The sequence below is a fragment of the Erpetoichthys calabaricus genome, chromosome 10 (genome assembly GCF_900747795.2).
Source record: "Erpetoichthys calabaricus chromosome 10, fErpCal1.3, whole genome shotgun sequence".
Taxonomy (NCBI): domain Eukaryota; kingdom Metazoa; phylum Chordata; class Cladistia; order Polypteriformes; family Polypteridae; genus Erpetoichthys; species Erpetoichthys calabaricus.
The window spans coordinates 113,396,500-113,413,807 of record NC_041403.2 but is presented as its reverse complement, the minus strand read 5'-3'; the positions used below and the strand labels follow the sequence as shown (position 1 = coordinate 113,413,807).

At 36.8% G+C, this 17,308-nt stretch overlaps 1 protein-coding gene across 3 annotated transcripts in view; it reads left to right on the top strand.

Annotated features, from left to right (window-relative positions):
* The window catches only part of deptor (DEP domain containing MTOR-interacting protein), a 56,378-nt gene that overhangs the window by 14,585 nt on the left and 24,485 nt on the right, over positions 1 to 17,308 (top strand). For all 3 annotated transcript variants that reach the window (XM_028811738.2, XM_051932849.1, XM_028811739.2), the window contains exons 4-6: positions 3,352 to 3,530; positions 13,431 to 13,613; positions 17,087 to 17,227. In XM_028811738.2, the coding sequence (XP_028667571.1) occupies positions 3,352 to 3,530; positions 13,431 to 13,613; positions 17,087 to 17,227 (503 nt within the window). The remainder of the gene's footprint in view (positions 1 to 3,351; positions 3,531 to 13,430; positions 13,614 to 17,086; positions 17,228 to 17,308) is intronic.

The window sequence follows — 17,308 nt, the reverse complement described above, 5'->3', positions numbered from 1 at the left end:
GGAAGGGGACATAGACAGGAGGCCAAACAGGATATGGGCCTGGGCAAACCTGTCCTGGCAAATAATACTCACTGGCACAGGCAAGCTTCTGTAATATACAAAGTAGGTAAACAGGTGATAGTGGTTGTTCACAGATGATGATAATGATTGTTGTTGTTGTTATTATTATTACTATAATAAGGTTATTATGTATGTAACCTCGAGAGGACACCTTCAGTCCAAGTACTTTGGAAGGAGGAATCCAGAGTGTTGCTAAGCAGGTACTAGCCATTTGTGTGCTTCAAGAGTTTATGAAGTATCCCAAAATTAATTACTTTTCATATACAATCTAAAGGGAAGGCCTTACAATTAGTCAGAAGGTCTGGGTAGTTTCTGTATTCTGCTTGGAAGATGAGGGTAAGAGCATGGAAAAGATTTGACTATGTTGCTTCTTTGAAACTACTAGTACCATCGGATTTGCCTTAGCCTTTAGCAGTGAACTGGAACTCACAAGTTCATGGGGGCATGATTTTTTGGAGATGTCCCTGACCCTAAAACTGGTTATTGGAAGGTTTATAAGGGCACCTATCTGCACCAACCAACCCTTGGTGACTGCTGTCCAGATTTAGACAAATGTTTATGGAGGTAGTGTGGCCACAGTATTTTGTGCTGGTGTCAGAAAATTTATGAACCTTGTAGACAAGGTTCAAACCTCCAAAACTAGGACCAATAAGGCAATTTGGTTTGCGTTCTATTTATTTTGCTGGTACTTTGTGTTCTTCCTATTGTCACTTTCTTGCATCTTTTTTGAATTAGTAAAGCCTTGTTTTTTTAAAGGAGTGCAGGTTTCACAGTTTTGGTTCAGATTAGTTTGGCATATACATACAGGTGCTTCAATCACATTGTATACACCTTAGATTCTATGAGAACATGCAATAATTATGACTATGCTAATATAATCCTTTTTCTGAATTATTTCAGTTAAATTTTATTTATTCTTATAAAGCAATTTATTTTTATTTTATCTCTTTTATGTTTTTAAGATTTTTTTTAATAATATATGATAATTATATATTAATAATTTTATATCATCGGATCTTGATTTGAAGTTATTTACAAAATGTTATATGAATAAGGGTTGATAGGCTGTTCTGGTCATTTCTCATCAAAACTTTTGTCTAAGGCTAGTGTACTGTGCATTGTTTGCAAATAAAGTTTTGTTAGTTAATTGGAAAAATAAGATTCAACTACTCACCAAAATACCTTGCTATATGTACAGAAAGGTGGAGCTCAGCTCTATCCTGGCACCCATCCTTAAACGTATTAACCATTCATACCTTGTAGATAATTCAACAACTTTTCTATATGGTCCCAATTTTTATGATTTGTGCAGATCCAAAATTAATTAGAAATAATTCAAGAGCTTCACATCTTAGAGTGACAAGTTAGACCCTGTTCCTCCGTATTATCTGCTACCTGCTATACCAGTTTATTCTATTATGAACGAGCTTCAAAGCAAAACAGTTCTGATTGTCTTGTAGGACTTTGCCTCAAACTACAGATCTCCAACTGGTAAGGTAACCTGATGGACTGTAACTGTAGTGCCACACCTGAATACACCAAAACTTCTACTCTGAAATATTTTGGTATGTTGAATCGGACCATCTCCATATTTTATCAAAATCATTAACTATTGCAAAATGTAGATTTCATGCAACCAGGTGGCCGAGTGTAAATCCATTTTGCTTGTTTTTCAGTTATTCTCTTGACTGGCTGTCCCACAGGTCTGTTTTCCATTTCAGTTGTGGAGAGTGGAATTATGTTTTTTTTTCTTCTTCTCTATTTTCACATGAATATATTCATAATTTGCCAGTTTTTGGTATTTATAAGCTTTTGGAAGTTAATGCAAAAATAGGATGTATGACCATATATGTATATTAGTACAGTACTGCATGGTGTTTTAGTGTTCAGTGTCATCCTTTGTTGTACAGTTACATCTTAATATTTTTATTTATATATTGTAAATACAAGTCTGTAATATACAGTAAGAGTAAAATGAATTAAATTAGCCAGCCTATTCAGTGGGCCTTCATGACTTTCCATTTAGCCAAGGTATTCCAGAAGAAAGATATTTTTGTATCTTTGTTTTTGTTCATGAAAATGATTTCTTTAATACTAATTAAACTTTTTCAGAGGTGTCATGGTGGCACTGCCACTGTCTCACTGCTCCTAAGAACTACAGTAGGTTCACAGCCTGGTCTCTGCATGTCTGGAGTTTGTATGGTCTATGTGGGTTTTTCCTGCTTCTCCTCCCACATCCCATGTTAGCATGACTGTTGTCCCTAAACTAACCCCATGTGAAAAAGAGTTCCCAAGATGCACTGTCACTCAGTCTGGGGTTTGTTCCTGTCTTGTGTCCAATGATGCAGGGATAGACTTTTTTTTTTTTTTTTTGTTCTTTATTTCGTCTTATACGGTTTCTCATATTAGAAATTTGTTAGTTTTCGCATACCCCTTGGGGTCAGAGCGCAGGGTCAGCCATTGTACAGCGCCCCTGGAGCAATTACAGGTTAAGGGTCTTGCTCAAGGGCCCAGCAGAGTAGGGTCTCTTTTGGCAGTGACGGGGATTCGAACCGGCAACCTTTAGGATACCAGCGCAGATCCTTAGCCTCAGAGCCACCGACTTCAGCTCCCTATGACCCTTATGTATTAGTATTTAATTGTTTTTCATTAAGTGTTTTTCTGTGCATCTTTTTGTAATTTTTTTTTTCCTTTTAATCATGTCATTTTAGTATGTTATCTGTTCTGTGTTTTGTATATTGAGCCAGAGGGGGGCCACCCTTGAGATTATAGGCCAAGCTAGTATTCTCAGGCTTGCTTTTTTAAACATTAAAAAAATAAAAAAATAAAAGCAGTTTTAAACTTCATGGCCTAGTTATCACTACAACGGGTTTGAAATTGGATAAATAGATGTCTATATTTGTCATATTATCAGATTCATCAAAATTAGAATCATATATAATATAAACTCAAATAATGTTGTCCATCTAGTTGGTTTCTACCTATTATGGTTATTTTTGAAAATTTAGCACCTTACAACCGCATTCATTAAAACATTTATATTCATTTTTTTTTTATTTATGTGTCTGACATGGGAACTGAGCTGGAAACCTTGTGGTTTAAACTCCACTGCCTTAGCGGCTAAAGTATAATGCCTTGTGCCTGATGCTGCCAAAATAGGTACTGTGCTCTTGTGACCCTTTGAACTGGACAAATGTGGTGCAAAAAATGGATGGATGAATATAATCTAGTGGTCAAATACTTAATAATAAACCTTACTAAGCTCCTTGTTGTGTCTTTCCTGCTGTATAGCCTCATTGGGTCCGAACAATCCATCATGAAGGTGAGAGAAGAGAATGGCATGAAATATCAGCGCACATTCCCCGGGTGCGAAATGATTGACTGGCTAATTCAAAATGGAGAGGCTGACTCCAGAAAAGAAGCTGTGGAGCTATGCAGGGCCCTTCTGGAACATGGAATCATTCAGCACGGTAGGGCATGGCAACTTACCTCTGGCTGTGGTAAAAGCAGTTGATTCCAAGTAGCATTGTGCTGCTGATCCTGTGGAGCCCAAGGCATTGGTTCCTGTAGGTTATAACAAATTCTTTTCTGTATCATGGTAATCGCACTACAAAACAGACTTATAGCCATAGTGTTCCCCTGTAACAGAACTGCAATTGTGGGCTAAATTCAGGTATGGGTTCTTCTACAACCTGGAGCACTGTTTGTATGTCTTTCATTTGATATGCTTTATTAATCCCCGAGGGGAAATTGTCGTTTCCTATAACCTTTGGGGGCTAAAGCTCAGGGTCAGCCATTGTACAGCACCCCTGGAGCAATTGCTAAGGGCCTTGCTTAAGGGCCCAACAGAGTAAGATCTCTTCTGGAAGTAATGGGATTTGATCCAGCAACCTTCCAGGTACCAGCGCAGATTCTTAACCTCAGAGCCACCACTGTATTCTAAATGATATACAGTGTACATCGTTTACTGTACGTCGGAGTTGAAGATGTTGGCTATGTCATTATCGTTACCTTTCAGATATAAAAAGCGATGGAAGCTTAATGAGTAACATTTATAGCAGCATTTCTAATTTGCCCACAGACAAAGAAATGTTTCTTGAAAAACTGTTTTTGAATCATAATTGTTCAAATGATGTAAACAAAGGTCAATGTAGAAGTCTGGATACTAAGTGGCTTCCATAAATTAAACATTTAGTATATTTACATCTACCTTAATAACCTAGCCATTCAAAGAAATCTGGTTTCTAAAATGTCATGTAAATCCATATCATGATTAGAAAAACATGGTTATTTGTATTTCTCTACGAATAACCCAGGCATGTGGCAGTGTAAACCATTTACCGGGTAACAATTAAGGATTTACTACTTTGCATGTGTCTGTTTATACTCAGTTTGCGCACGCTTTAAGCAACCATAGATAAAAATGTCCACAAGATAATAATCAGTCTCAATATTTCAGAAATCGTTAACTTTGTGTTGATGAGCTGAAAAGTACAGTGCTAAATTCAAAAGCCCAATCTCAGAAGCACAAGCATAACATGTTAAACAAAATGTGCATTATGTTGTCTGATTACTTTCTAAAGTAATGAGTAAACTACTGCAATTCTTATTTTATTGAAGTAAAATGCCATGCATTATTATCCTGGGGGCACTGGGTATAAGGCAAGAAGCACATGTACCGGATCCTTTGCAGTGTGTTGTATACATTCCAGTAACAGAAACATATTGATATATTCTCAGTTTAGTTTTCATCCAGCTGTTTGCTGTAGATATGTTGACAGTTTGATCAGGTTACACAGCGACCAGTGTTCCCACGTTGAATCCTCAGGGGCTCAGGTCAGAGATGTAAAAAGGGAATGGATGCTGTTTAATTCACAGCACACAAATGCCTAACTGTATTTATAAAACATAAGCCAATTATCACAGGCCTCATGCTTGTTTTCAGATTCACGACAACCGATAATGACGTTTAACTCTTTTTTTTTATTTGTGTAGTTTTAATAATGATGGAGCATTTTACCAAAGGAGAACTCCAGAAGATTACTGGCACATGTAAACATTGATTTTTATTAAACTATGATTCTGCCTTAACCAGGTTACTCACCTTATCCCAGTTATGTACAGTATGTGCATTTAAGCACAATGATTGTGTAAGTTAAGCATGGGTGACCATCAAACATTGGAGAGAAGAATTTCAGCCTCGGAGTTCTCTTTCATTAGTACTCTATTTTGGGATTGTGAATTACTGGTTAATTGGCAATAATTAGTAATGGCTGGAGCAAAGCTTAGAGACAGTAGTCTGAGCATGATTTACTTTCCATGTCTAACTAAGCAGATGAAGTTTCATTTCCTTCTACATTCATCCATAGTCTCCAAGAACAACCCAGTAATATAACTGAAAGATGGTTACTGCCATTTAAGTTGATTGTTAAAGATGTGGGGACTCATACTGGTTGTGGGATGGATCTGTTCTGGAGGCTTTATGTTGTGCAGCCCTGCCCTATTGTCATTTTTATTCTGTCTTGACAACTTTTTGCCTTTTTAGTTTATTTGTTAAAAAGCTCTCATATAAGGTTTTATGTTAAACATAAGGCTTGTTCTTATATTCTTTCTATAGGAATTTAAGGTTTTACTGGATCTCTGTTGCATTTTGTGTTTAAGTGCCAGCACATTATTCCTTGCCCATGTTTGTTACTTTACAATTTGTGACTCACTTAAATATTTGAACATTGCCACTATTTAGTCTGTTAGCAACTCTTAACTGTAGGGAGATGGAGTGCCTGGTACATGTTTACAGAGAAGCTGCAAATATTCTTAAGCATATTTTTTCATCCCCCTAACCAAGAGACGGGGTGGGTTAAGATCGCAGAACTTTTTCATTTCATCTCCCAAATTTTAAAACTGAATTTGATAAGACCATAGTTACTATGGTCAGGCCTTACTATGGTTAAGGCAGGTAGAAAGAAATATAGAGAGGAATATAGCAGATAAGGTTAAGATTCTGGCTGCTGCATTCTTGACTAATTGCAACCGATTGATGTCCTTCTTAGGTAGTCCTATTATGAATTCATTACAGTAATCTAGTCGACTGCAGACAAGAACATGAACTATTTTATCAGAGGTCTAACTTTTGTTTTATTAAGTATAAAAACACAGTCATAGTAATCTGGTTAATATGTGATTTAAAGTTTAGATCAGAGTCAATGATTACCTCTGAATTTTTTACCTCCACCTTTACTTTTAAATCTGAAGGATCTAGTTTATTTCTAATACTCTATTTCTATATTTGTCAATCACTGTTTTCTCCTTAGTTAACTTGACAAAGTTACTACTCATTCATTCAGAAATACTGCTAAGACATTGGATCAGAGAGCCAAGAGCATCAAAATCATCAAGCGCTATTGATAAATAAAGCTGCATGCTATCTTCATAGTTGCGGTAGCTCACCTTGTGTTTTGAGAAAATCTGAGTTAATGGAAGCATGTAGATTGAAAAAAGCAGCAAACCCAGAATAGATCCTTGTGGTACACCATATACAATATCATGGGTCTTCAAAGTACAATTACCTCAACTAACAAAGAACTTTGTGCCTGTAAATAAGACTGAAAAAAATTTAAGATGCTACCAGAGAAGCCCATCCATTGTCTAAAGACATTTCTAAGAATACTGTGGTCTATGATGTCATGGCTTCTGTCTGCATTAAATCACAAGGCATTTACTGCATTAACCAGTGCAGATTCAGTACTATGATTTCTTCTAAAACCTTGATGAAATTTGTTAAGAATAAAATGTTTAATCAAAGAATCATTTAGATGTTTGAAAACTGCCTTTTCTAGAATTTTACTTAAGAAAGGCAGGTTCGAAATTGGTCTAAAGTTTTGTCAAATATAGAGGAGTCAAGATTATTTTTCTCGAGCAGGTGTTTAACAACTGCACTCTTTAGACAGTCAGGGAAGACCCCCATACCTAATAATAAGTTCACTATATCAAGTACACTATCAATTAGCACATCGGATACTTGGGTACTGGGTCAAGGATGCAGATGGAGGGTTTCAGATGAGAAATGATTCTACATAGTTTGAGTAGATCTATTTCAGTGGAAAAATTAACTCAAAAGGGGATTAACTTTAGGCTGATGTAATATATTATTTCTAATATCATTTATTGTGAGGTTTTTGCTATATTTTTGTAAACTCAAAAGTTTCACTAGTAGTTTTTAGGAGGCATTCCATTGAGTGAGTTGGGTTTAGAAGATGATCAATAGTTGAGAATAAAACTCTGCCATTACCAGCATTATCATTTATAATTTTAGAGAAGTACGACTGCCTCTCAAGGCGAACTGCAATGTTATATTCAGTTATTTGTGCCTTTAGTATTTCATAATGGTCTATCAGTTCAGTTTTTTTCAATTTACACTCAGGTCTCTGGCATGTTCTCATTGAATCAGACACTCTTTGTGTCTTCCAAGGTATAATAGTCCTGGAGGATTTCTTAACAGTCTTTTTGGGGGCCACTATGTCAACTGCAGCTCTCACCTTAGCATTACAATTTTCCACCTTACTGGTTACACCGTTAGCATTATTAAGGTAAGCACTACAATCAGACTGATTGTTTAGAATATTAGCAAATATTGAAGAAGAAGATGTATCAGAATAATATTTTTTAACAATACTCTTCTCATTAGTTGTAGTTTTTAGTATTTATACATAAAATAATATGCAAAAATGGTCTGATATACCAATATCCACGATCTGCCTCACATCAACTTTTCATCCTTTTGAAATCACCAAATCCATGCCCCTTATGTGTGAGCTGGCTGGTGTACTGAATAAGACTAAAAGAGTGCATGGATCAAACTACTGTATACCAATCCAGAAGCTTCAGTTTGTATTAACAACATTTGCTCAGACTACTTTAAGCTAGAACGTGGTACCAGACAAGGATGTCCCTTGTCACCACTGCTGTTTGCAATCGCCATTGAACCACTGGCGGTTCACTGTCGAAATTCTTATCAGATAAAGGGGATTATCAGAGAAGGACTGGAACAGAAAATTTCTCTATATGCAGATGATATGGTTTTACATATATCAGACCCAGAAAACACTGTGCCTGCAGTTCTAACAGCACTCACAGAATTTCAAAAGATATCCGGTCTTAGAATTAATCTGAATAAAAGTATACTCTTTCCAGTGAATTCACAAGCATATAATATTAGATTGGACACCCTACCTTTTACCATAGCAGATCAGTTTATAAATAATTTTTTAAGCAATTAGACTCAACAATAACCTCATTCATTTGGAACTCAAAACACCCACGTATCCGAAGAGCGACCCTTCAAAGACCTCAGGCAGAAGGTGGCATGGCTTTACCTAATTTTCAGTTTTATTACTGGGCAGCAAACATACAAGCCATAAAAACCTGGACACAAAAAAATGAACATACACAGGCTTGGTCCACAATAGAAGTAAAATCCTGTAGTACTTCTTTATACTCCCTGATCTGCGCTCCAATAAATGCAAGTTATCACAAATATACTAATAACCCAATTGTGCTTTACTCACTCAGAATATGGAACCAACTTAGAAAGCATTTTAAGATGGAAAATCTTTTATCCGCGGCACCTCTGCAAGAGAACCACCTCTTTCAACCCTCGCAAACATATCCAGTTTTTAATACCTGGAAAAGTTTTGGGATTAAAATGCTCAGAGATGTATATATAGACAACATATTTGCATCTTTTGAACAATTACATTCCAAATTCAACCTCCCAGCTACACATTTCTTTCACTATCTTCAAATTAGAAATTTTGTTAAACAGAAACTGCCCGATTTTCCTCACCTCGTACTCTCCACCATGCTGGAAAAAATACTGCTCAATTTCGAGGAATTAAACACCATTTCTGCATTATATAAAATCTTATTAGAGTCCCTACCTTTCAAAGACCCAAGAGGACATTGGGAAGAAGATCTCTTAATCAATATATCAGAAAAGGAATGGAAGGTAGCAAAGCAAAGAATTCACTCGAGCTCCATATGCGCAAAGCATAGAATTATTCAAGTAAAAATTATATATCGCGCACATCTGTCTCACTTAAAACTGTCCAAAATGTTTCCAGGGCAAGATCCAACCTGCGAACGCTAAAACCAAGCTCCTGCCTCACTGGGTCACATGTTTAGGGCCTGCACCAAACTAACATCATTTTGGACCAAAATTTTTAAGTGCCTTTCAGACAGCCTTGGGGTCACAATCCCTCCTAACCCATTAACAGCTGTGTTTGGTGTTCATCCAGACGGACTTGAAGTGGAGAAGGACAAGCAAACGGTGATTGCATTCACTACACTTTTGGCATGCAGACTTATTTTGTTAAATTAGAAGAATCCGAACTCACTCTCCTCTGATAAGTCAGTGGGAAACCGATGTTTTATATTATTTGAAATTGGAAAAAATCTAATTCTCAGTTAGAGGATCTGTACAGAACTTTTTCAAAACCTGGCAGGATCTAATCAATATTATTTTAGAATAAGAGAAATAACTATTACCGCAGTTATTTTCCTTCTCCATTTTTTATATACCTATATATATTTCTACCTTCTTTTTGTTTATTGTTGCCTTATTAAAAAGCCCTAAGCAATTCTCCTTTGGCTAAGCTCTCCTTCTCAGGGGTGGGGTTTGATTTGTTTTCAATTTTTCTTTTTTTTTTGTTATAAATTGATCTATTTGCATGGAATGATTACAATAAAATTAATAAAAATTAAAAAAAAAAAAAAAAAGAGTGCAGCAAGTCCATGAATTTTCTTGCGTTTTGGTCACATTGGTTATCCACATGAAAACTGAAATCGCCTGCAGTTAGGAACCTGTCATGGTTAGTTATTATAGCTATTAAGTCTGAGAATTCCTCAATAAAAGACATATTACATTTTGAAGGTTTATAAATAGTCAATATGAGAGACTGCAACAATCTTTGAATAACCTCAGCAAGATATTCGACAGATATGAAAGTACCAAAACCGGCATCTTTGCAATTTAATCGGCTCAAGTAAATACTCTCTCAATTGCTGCCTTTTTTGCCTTGATGAACTGAACTGAACAAAATTGTAATTCCTAAGTGCTGCTTCAATTAACACTGCTGCACCGTCATAGCTGAGCCACGTTTCACTCAATGTAAGAAACTCGATTTTCCTATCATTGATAACATTAATATAAAAAGTCTTGCTGGTTAATGCCCTAATGTTTAGTAAAGTCTCATTTAACATCTCAGAAGAGCAGAACTGAATTTGAGTGTTACAGCCGCTTGAAATGGTAATTTAGTTATTCACATTTATACCACTTTATGTAGACTTTTTATTGAAACTTTGATCTGTTATTATAGTTCTAATACAGTGCACATCTATAGGCAAAATCATAATTAAGTTACGTGTATTTATACCACTTTGTCCTGGTTTTTTAGTTGGACTATAGTTTGTTGTTATAATGATAATAGAGTGCACATCTATAGGTGGACTCCCTAAAGAATTATCACATCCTTAACATTTATAGTAAACATTAGGACTAAAATTACATAGTCAAGATAGAGATTACTGTACCTTTGAGATATTGTCGGAGAGGACCCGGGCTCTGAATCTATTTGGATGCAGGCCATTACATCTATACAAAAGCAGTCCAGTTGAGAGGTTCCAGTTGTCAGTGAAGCCAATGTTTCACCTCTCGCAGAAGGTTCTCATCCATGTGTTTAAGGCCAGGAGTCGACTGTAGGTTTCATCTGATCTATGGAGCTTTGGAAGAAGACCTGATATAAAGATTCTCATAGCTGGGGTCCTCTCCTTCATGGCCTAAATATGAGGATGTGAAGTCCGTCTTCAGGAGTTTTGACTGTCAATGTCTAATGTTGTTTACACTAGCATGGATTACAATTGTCCTAGTAGTCCTGCCCTTGAGCTCTGAAAGGACCTTTTGGGATTCTTCTTTCTACATCTTTAACTCATGCACCTGGGAAACGCAACACAAATGTTTTATGGTTGGGTAATCCTAAGTTCAGGTGGCACACAATTGAGTCTTCTTTAATGACCAAATCATCACTGTCTGCAGGAATAGTGGGGGTGTGTAGAGGGTCAAAGTGGTTGTGTGTGGCAATGTTAGATTGAGGAATTGGAGATGACCTGGGCTTGTGTCAGTAGTGTGGTAGACGGTAGACTTTAGAGACTTTCAAATTAGACTTGGCGTCATTTTAGAAGAATTAAGTGGATAGGTTGGGTGAGCTTTGTTGGGCTGAATGGCCTGTTCTCATCTGGATTGTTCCAATTTTCTTCTATAGTCAAGTTAACCCATCTTTGTGTAAATCTTCAAAAAAGCAAATGTTTTGTTAAGTTGATCCTTTAAATTAGAATTATTTTTATTGATGAGGCTCATGAACATATTGTGTAGGTTGTCATATTGTATGGTGCTCACTTTCAATATAATTATTCCTCAGAAAATAAAGGATGGACTAAATAAACAAATAAATATAAGGCCATAAAAACATTCAACATTTTTCGCCTATCAAAGTTTGATGCAGTATACTGTATACATTGTAAGCTTAATTAAAGAGATTAAAAAATTAAGTGTTCTTGCAGATTACTAGTATTAAGTTATTTTTTTTATTTTATAAAAGAGCATGAGGACACAGGTGAAACCTCATTAAGGGCAAATTTTAACAAACTTTAGAAAGTTTTTCTTCACATAGAAACACATGAAATAAATTAAAAAGTTGTGTTGTAAATAGGACTTTAATGTCCTTCAGAACTTGGCTCAATATTATTTTGTTGGTTAGGTAGATAGGATACTTGGGCTGAATGGGCAAGGCTTGTTAAAATTGTCCTGATTTTTATGGCTTCTCCCTTTTTTTTTTTTTACTGCAGAGCTTTCCATCCATTCTTCTATCCTGAAATGTTCTCATCATAAATAAAGCACCTGCCCTGTTTTCATTTAAAAACTGCCATTAGAGTATGAACCTTTCTGGCATTATGTTTATTTTACAGAGGATAAAAATGTGAGGTAAACTGCATCAGGAAATGGTGTATGGACCACTCTGCATTGTTGCTTTATACATAAAGTGCTTGTGTCATACATGTTTCATACGACTGCTTGTCTCTGTTCAGTTGATAGTAGCCATTTTTTCCAAATTATTCTATGTTAAGACATTGCACAAAGACACAATTTATAGATAACTCAGGGTAAATGTAAGAAAGATATTCAAAAGTAGGCATACAGTGGTGTAGTACTTACAACTGCTGACTCACAGATCCAGTTCCTTGCGCTTGAATCCCATACCTGGTTTACTGTCTTTGTGGAGAATGCTCTTGGGATTTTCTCTGGGTATTCTAACTGGGGTTTCAGAATTAGCCCAGTGTAAGTGTCACAGCTGATTTCAGCCTTGTGCTAGGCATTAAAATTACAGGTTCTATCTCCATACAACCCTAAACTTATTTGAGAGTATTATGTTATATTATATGAGAAAGCATTTCTTTGTACAGGAGACTAAGGATACATGGGGTAATTTGTTACCAAACAGTACAGTATGGCTGGAAATAGCCTGTTAACTCTCAACTTGATTTACTTTAATATTTAGCTACAATTTGAAACAATTGTAAAGTAAAAAACTGGATTGTTTAAATATAAATGTGTCATTTTTTTACCTGCAGAAATAATTAGGAGATGGGGAATCATCATCATTATTTTATTGACTGAAAGCAAGGCCTGATAATTAGGGTAGTGTGTTGTGTAAATACAAAGTGAACCATAAAAGCATCATTGCCTATACATCACAGCTTTCTTGTATATCATCAAACTTTCCTACATATTGATATAATTTAAATAATTTTAATCTAATTTATTATTGCTGCCCACCAACAACCTGATTTACTATGATGGCAATATAGCCACTGTTTAATTTGTACATTCTTCTTATGCTTATGTGCTCTTACACTTACCAAATACATTAATTTTGTATTTAATATTAGGTTTATTATCTTAAATAGGATGTGTTAAGTCCAGCCGCTTGCTGTTGGAATTGTCTCCAGTCACCTGTGAACCTGTTTCGGATTAACTGGGTTTGGACCATTCATGACTGTATTGTAATGCTTGTATTTAAGTGAACCTCACTTCTTATATTTGAGCCAGCCAAGCCATTTACTGAAGAGTGCTAATGCATTTCAGAACCCATGTAAAACAACAAATACACTGCCTTAGTCATTAATATTGAAAAAATCTGTGTGTCCCATTTATTGTGCTAACAGGTCTGTTTGGTTGGCTCCACTACAAGTTTGTTGTATCTTCATACAGCTGTTTGAAGTGGAAATTCACCAAATGACTTGTATTTTATGTCCTGCAGTGCTGCTCAGACACCATTTCTTCGACAGTAATCTACTCTACCAGTTTCGTATCAACTTCCGACGGCGCAGGAGACTAACAGAACTGCTTAGTGAGAATCTACAACCCATACAAGAATGTACTGATAGCCCCTTCTGTCTTCGCAAGCTGAATCCTGAGCCGAGCAATAGCAGTTTCCTTTCAGGTACAGTGCCAGTGTTGTGTTTCCACAACTTTATCAGTTTGTCAGTAACTGTCTCTACATCTCTCTGTCACCTTTACTCTCTCTCTGTTGCTAGTTGTGTTACTGTTTGTCTGCCTTTGCACAAGATTAACTGTAAACTTCATACTGTAATTTGCTCCCAGGTTAATACTATATGTTCTTTTGTATATACAGTATATTACACCTAATTGGATATCTTTATCCTTTACTTTTTGAGTGGCTTCTACTTATTTAATACCCTGCACAACAAACTGAATAACTCCCCTTGTGTCCATCACAATAACCTGTTACAATATATAACTGAGTCAATTAATTTTGTCCAGTGTACTTGCTGTAATTCAAGCTGTAATTACATGCTGTAATTCAAATATTTAACACATTCAGACCATACCAGAAAGATGTCAGTATATTTCTGGGTTAAAGGCATGTATGAACAAACTTGGAGTAAAGTAGACCAGGGAATACAAAGCGACATCCTCCCTGTTAAAAGATGATATAATTCTGGGGGATTTGCTTTGGTCTGTTATGTCTGAAATGTGTAATAAAATGTCTGAGCCAGCCTTACAAAATGTTGAGAATTCCATAGGTGACGTACTTTGAACCTGTTTTAGGGGAATTGAGCAACAACATTTTAAAGTAATTGTCTAAATTGATGGTTTCATGGAAGTAAGTTTGTTTTGTTCTGTAAAGTCAGCTATACTACGGAATTTGGAAAGAATCTCAAATAAGAGAGCTCTACTGTCCATCCAAACAAAGTTACTGTGCCATATTTCCAAAAGATGCAAACCAACTAGTGAAATTAAGCGGTGTGCTCAGGCAATCAAGAAGGCAATTGTGAAATGGATGGCGTAAAGTGGTTGGAGAGTCAGCTTTTTGAGGACAATCTAAATTTTTTATTGTATACTGCAAAAAGGATGAGGCAGTAAATGTAAAAAGGCTTGGGGATGGCCACCCCACATACTGAAAAACTGCAGAGCAAAAAAGAAACACATCTTTACAGAACAGAGTTCAAAACAAAACTAAACTAACAGGGTGAGTCTGGTCTATATATGTGGATGAAACAGGAATGGCTGGGATTAGAGAGGCTGGGATAGGAAATGATGTCTTCAGTAGGTGGGTTCTGGATACCGGAGGTGACGTCATCAGAAGGTGCCAGAAGTGACATCATCAGTGGGTGGGCCGGATGTGACGTCATTGGGAGGCACGGTCTTCACTGGGTCTACAAAGGGACAAAAGGAGAAAGGATCACATGACAGCACCAACACAAGGTCCAACTTAGAAATACCACTTTTTAAGCCTACAGTCATGTCCGAAATTATCGGCACCCCTGGAATTTTCTTGAAAATGCACCATTTCTCCCAGAAAATTGTTGCAATTACAAATATTTTGGTATACACATGTTTATTTCCTTTATGTGCATTGGAACAACACAAAAAAACAGAGAAAAAAAGCCATCATTTCACACAAAACTCAAAAACCGGGCTGGACAAAATTATTGGCACCCTCTACTTAATATTTGGTTGCACGCCCTTTGGAAAAAATAACTGAAATCAAGCGCTTCCTATAACTATCAACAAGCTTGTTACACCTCTCAACTGGAATTTCCGACCACTCTTCTTTTGCAAACTGCTCAAGGTCTCTCAGATTTGAAGGGTGCCTTCTCCCAACAGCAATTTTGAGATCTCTCCATAAGTGTTCAATCGGATTTAGATCCGGACTCATTGCTGGCCACTTCAGAACTCTCCAGCGCTTTGTCTTCAACCATTTCTGAGTGCTTTTAGAGGTATGTTTGGGGTCATTGTCCTGCTGGAAGACCCATGACCTCTGACGCAGACCCAGCTTTCTGACACTGGGCCCTACATTGTGCCCCAATATCTTTTGGTAGTCTTCAGATTTCATGATGCATTGCACACTTTCAAGGCATCCAGTGCCAGAGGCAGCAAAACATCTTAGAACCTCCACCATGTTTGACTGTAGGTACTGTGTTCTTTTGTTCGTAGGCCTCATTCCGTTTTCTGTAAACAGTAGAATGATGAGCTTTACCAAAAAGCTCTATCTTGGTCTCATCTGTCCAGAAGACGTTCACCCAGAAGGATTTTGGCTTCCTCAAGTACATTTTGGAAAACTCCAGTCTGGCTTTTTTATGTTTGTGTCAGCAGTAGGGTCCTCCTGGCTCTCCTGCCATAGCGTTTCATTTCGTTCAGATGTTGACAGATAGTTCGAGCTGACACTGTTGCACCCTGAGTCTGCAGAACAGCTTGAATATGTTTTGAAGTTGATTGGGGCTGTTTATCCATCATTCGGACTGTCCTTCGTTGCAATCAATTTTTCTCTTCTGTCCACGTCCAGGGAGATTAGCTACAGTGCCATGTGTTGTGAACTTCTTGATTATGTTGCACACAGTGGACAAAGGAACATGAAGATCTCTGGAGATGGACTTGTAGCCTTGAGATTGTTGATATTTTTCGACAATTTTTGTTCTCAAGTCCTCAGACAATTCTCTGCTCTTCTTTCCGTTCTCCATGCTTAGTGTGGCACACTCAGACACACAACAGAAAGGCTGAGTCAACTTTTCTCCATTTTAACTGGCTTCAGGTGTGATTGCTATATTGCCAGCACCTGTTTCTTGCCACAGGTGAGTTCAAATGAGCATCATATGCGTGAAATAAAATGATTTACCCACAATTTTTGCCAATAATTTTGTCCGGCCCATTTTTGGAGTTCTGTGTGACATGATGTCGGATTTGGCTTTTTTTCTCTGTTTTTTTGTGTTGTTCCAATGCACATAAAGGAAATAAACATGTATGTACAAAAACATTTATAATTACAATAATTTTCTGGGAGAAATGGTGCATTTTCTGGGAAAATTCCAGGGGTGCCGATAATTTCGGCCATGACTGTATAAAATGTCACCCATGCACAGGCGTGGACAACACATTTTGATTTTTGCTACTGTGGATTTAGCTCTGCTATTTTTAGTTTCCAGTACACAATGTTGCTTAATTCTTAAATATGCCAATGTGGCTTAAAAACATTGTGCGAAAAGTAGAAAAAAAGCATAATTTGACCTATGCTGCTCATTAACTTAATAAAATAAAATAAACAAATAACATCGGAGGCTGTGATTGTTTTGCATGCTGTTCAAATGTACGAAACCTAACCTGAGACTGTCATGTATGAGCAGTAAGAATATGGGGAATTATAATTTTGCCAGAAGCAAACCCAAGTAAGTTTCTGAGATTGTAATTCTATAAGTGGGTCCATGCCTGAAAGAGGATACTCTGTGGTGCCGAAATAGCCATTCTCTCTTTTCCAAACAGTAAATGTTATTCCTATTTTACATTAACTTTAAACACCAGGGACATGGAACTACTACAAACTGATATTGTGTGTCTTTTTAATTCTGAACAATCACTTCTTCTAATCCTAACAAATGAAATGCTCTCAATTCACAGTGCATCCCAACAAGGAGATTAAAGTGGTGTCAGCTTCTCGCCGGAGCAGCGTCACATCACTGGCTGGAGGGCCTGGGAGTTACTTCAGCAACCCACCCAATCTTGGCTCACAGCCTGTGGTGGAGTGCAACCCCAAATCAGGTTGGCATTCGCTTAAACTTTCCAGCTTTGTTTTTTTATTATTATTATTATTAATGGGTTACACAAGGTGAAGAAGCTGAA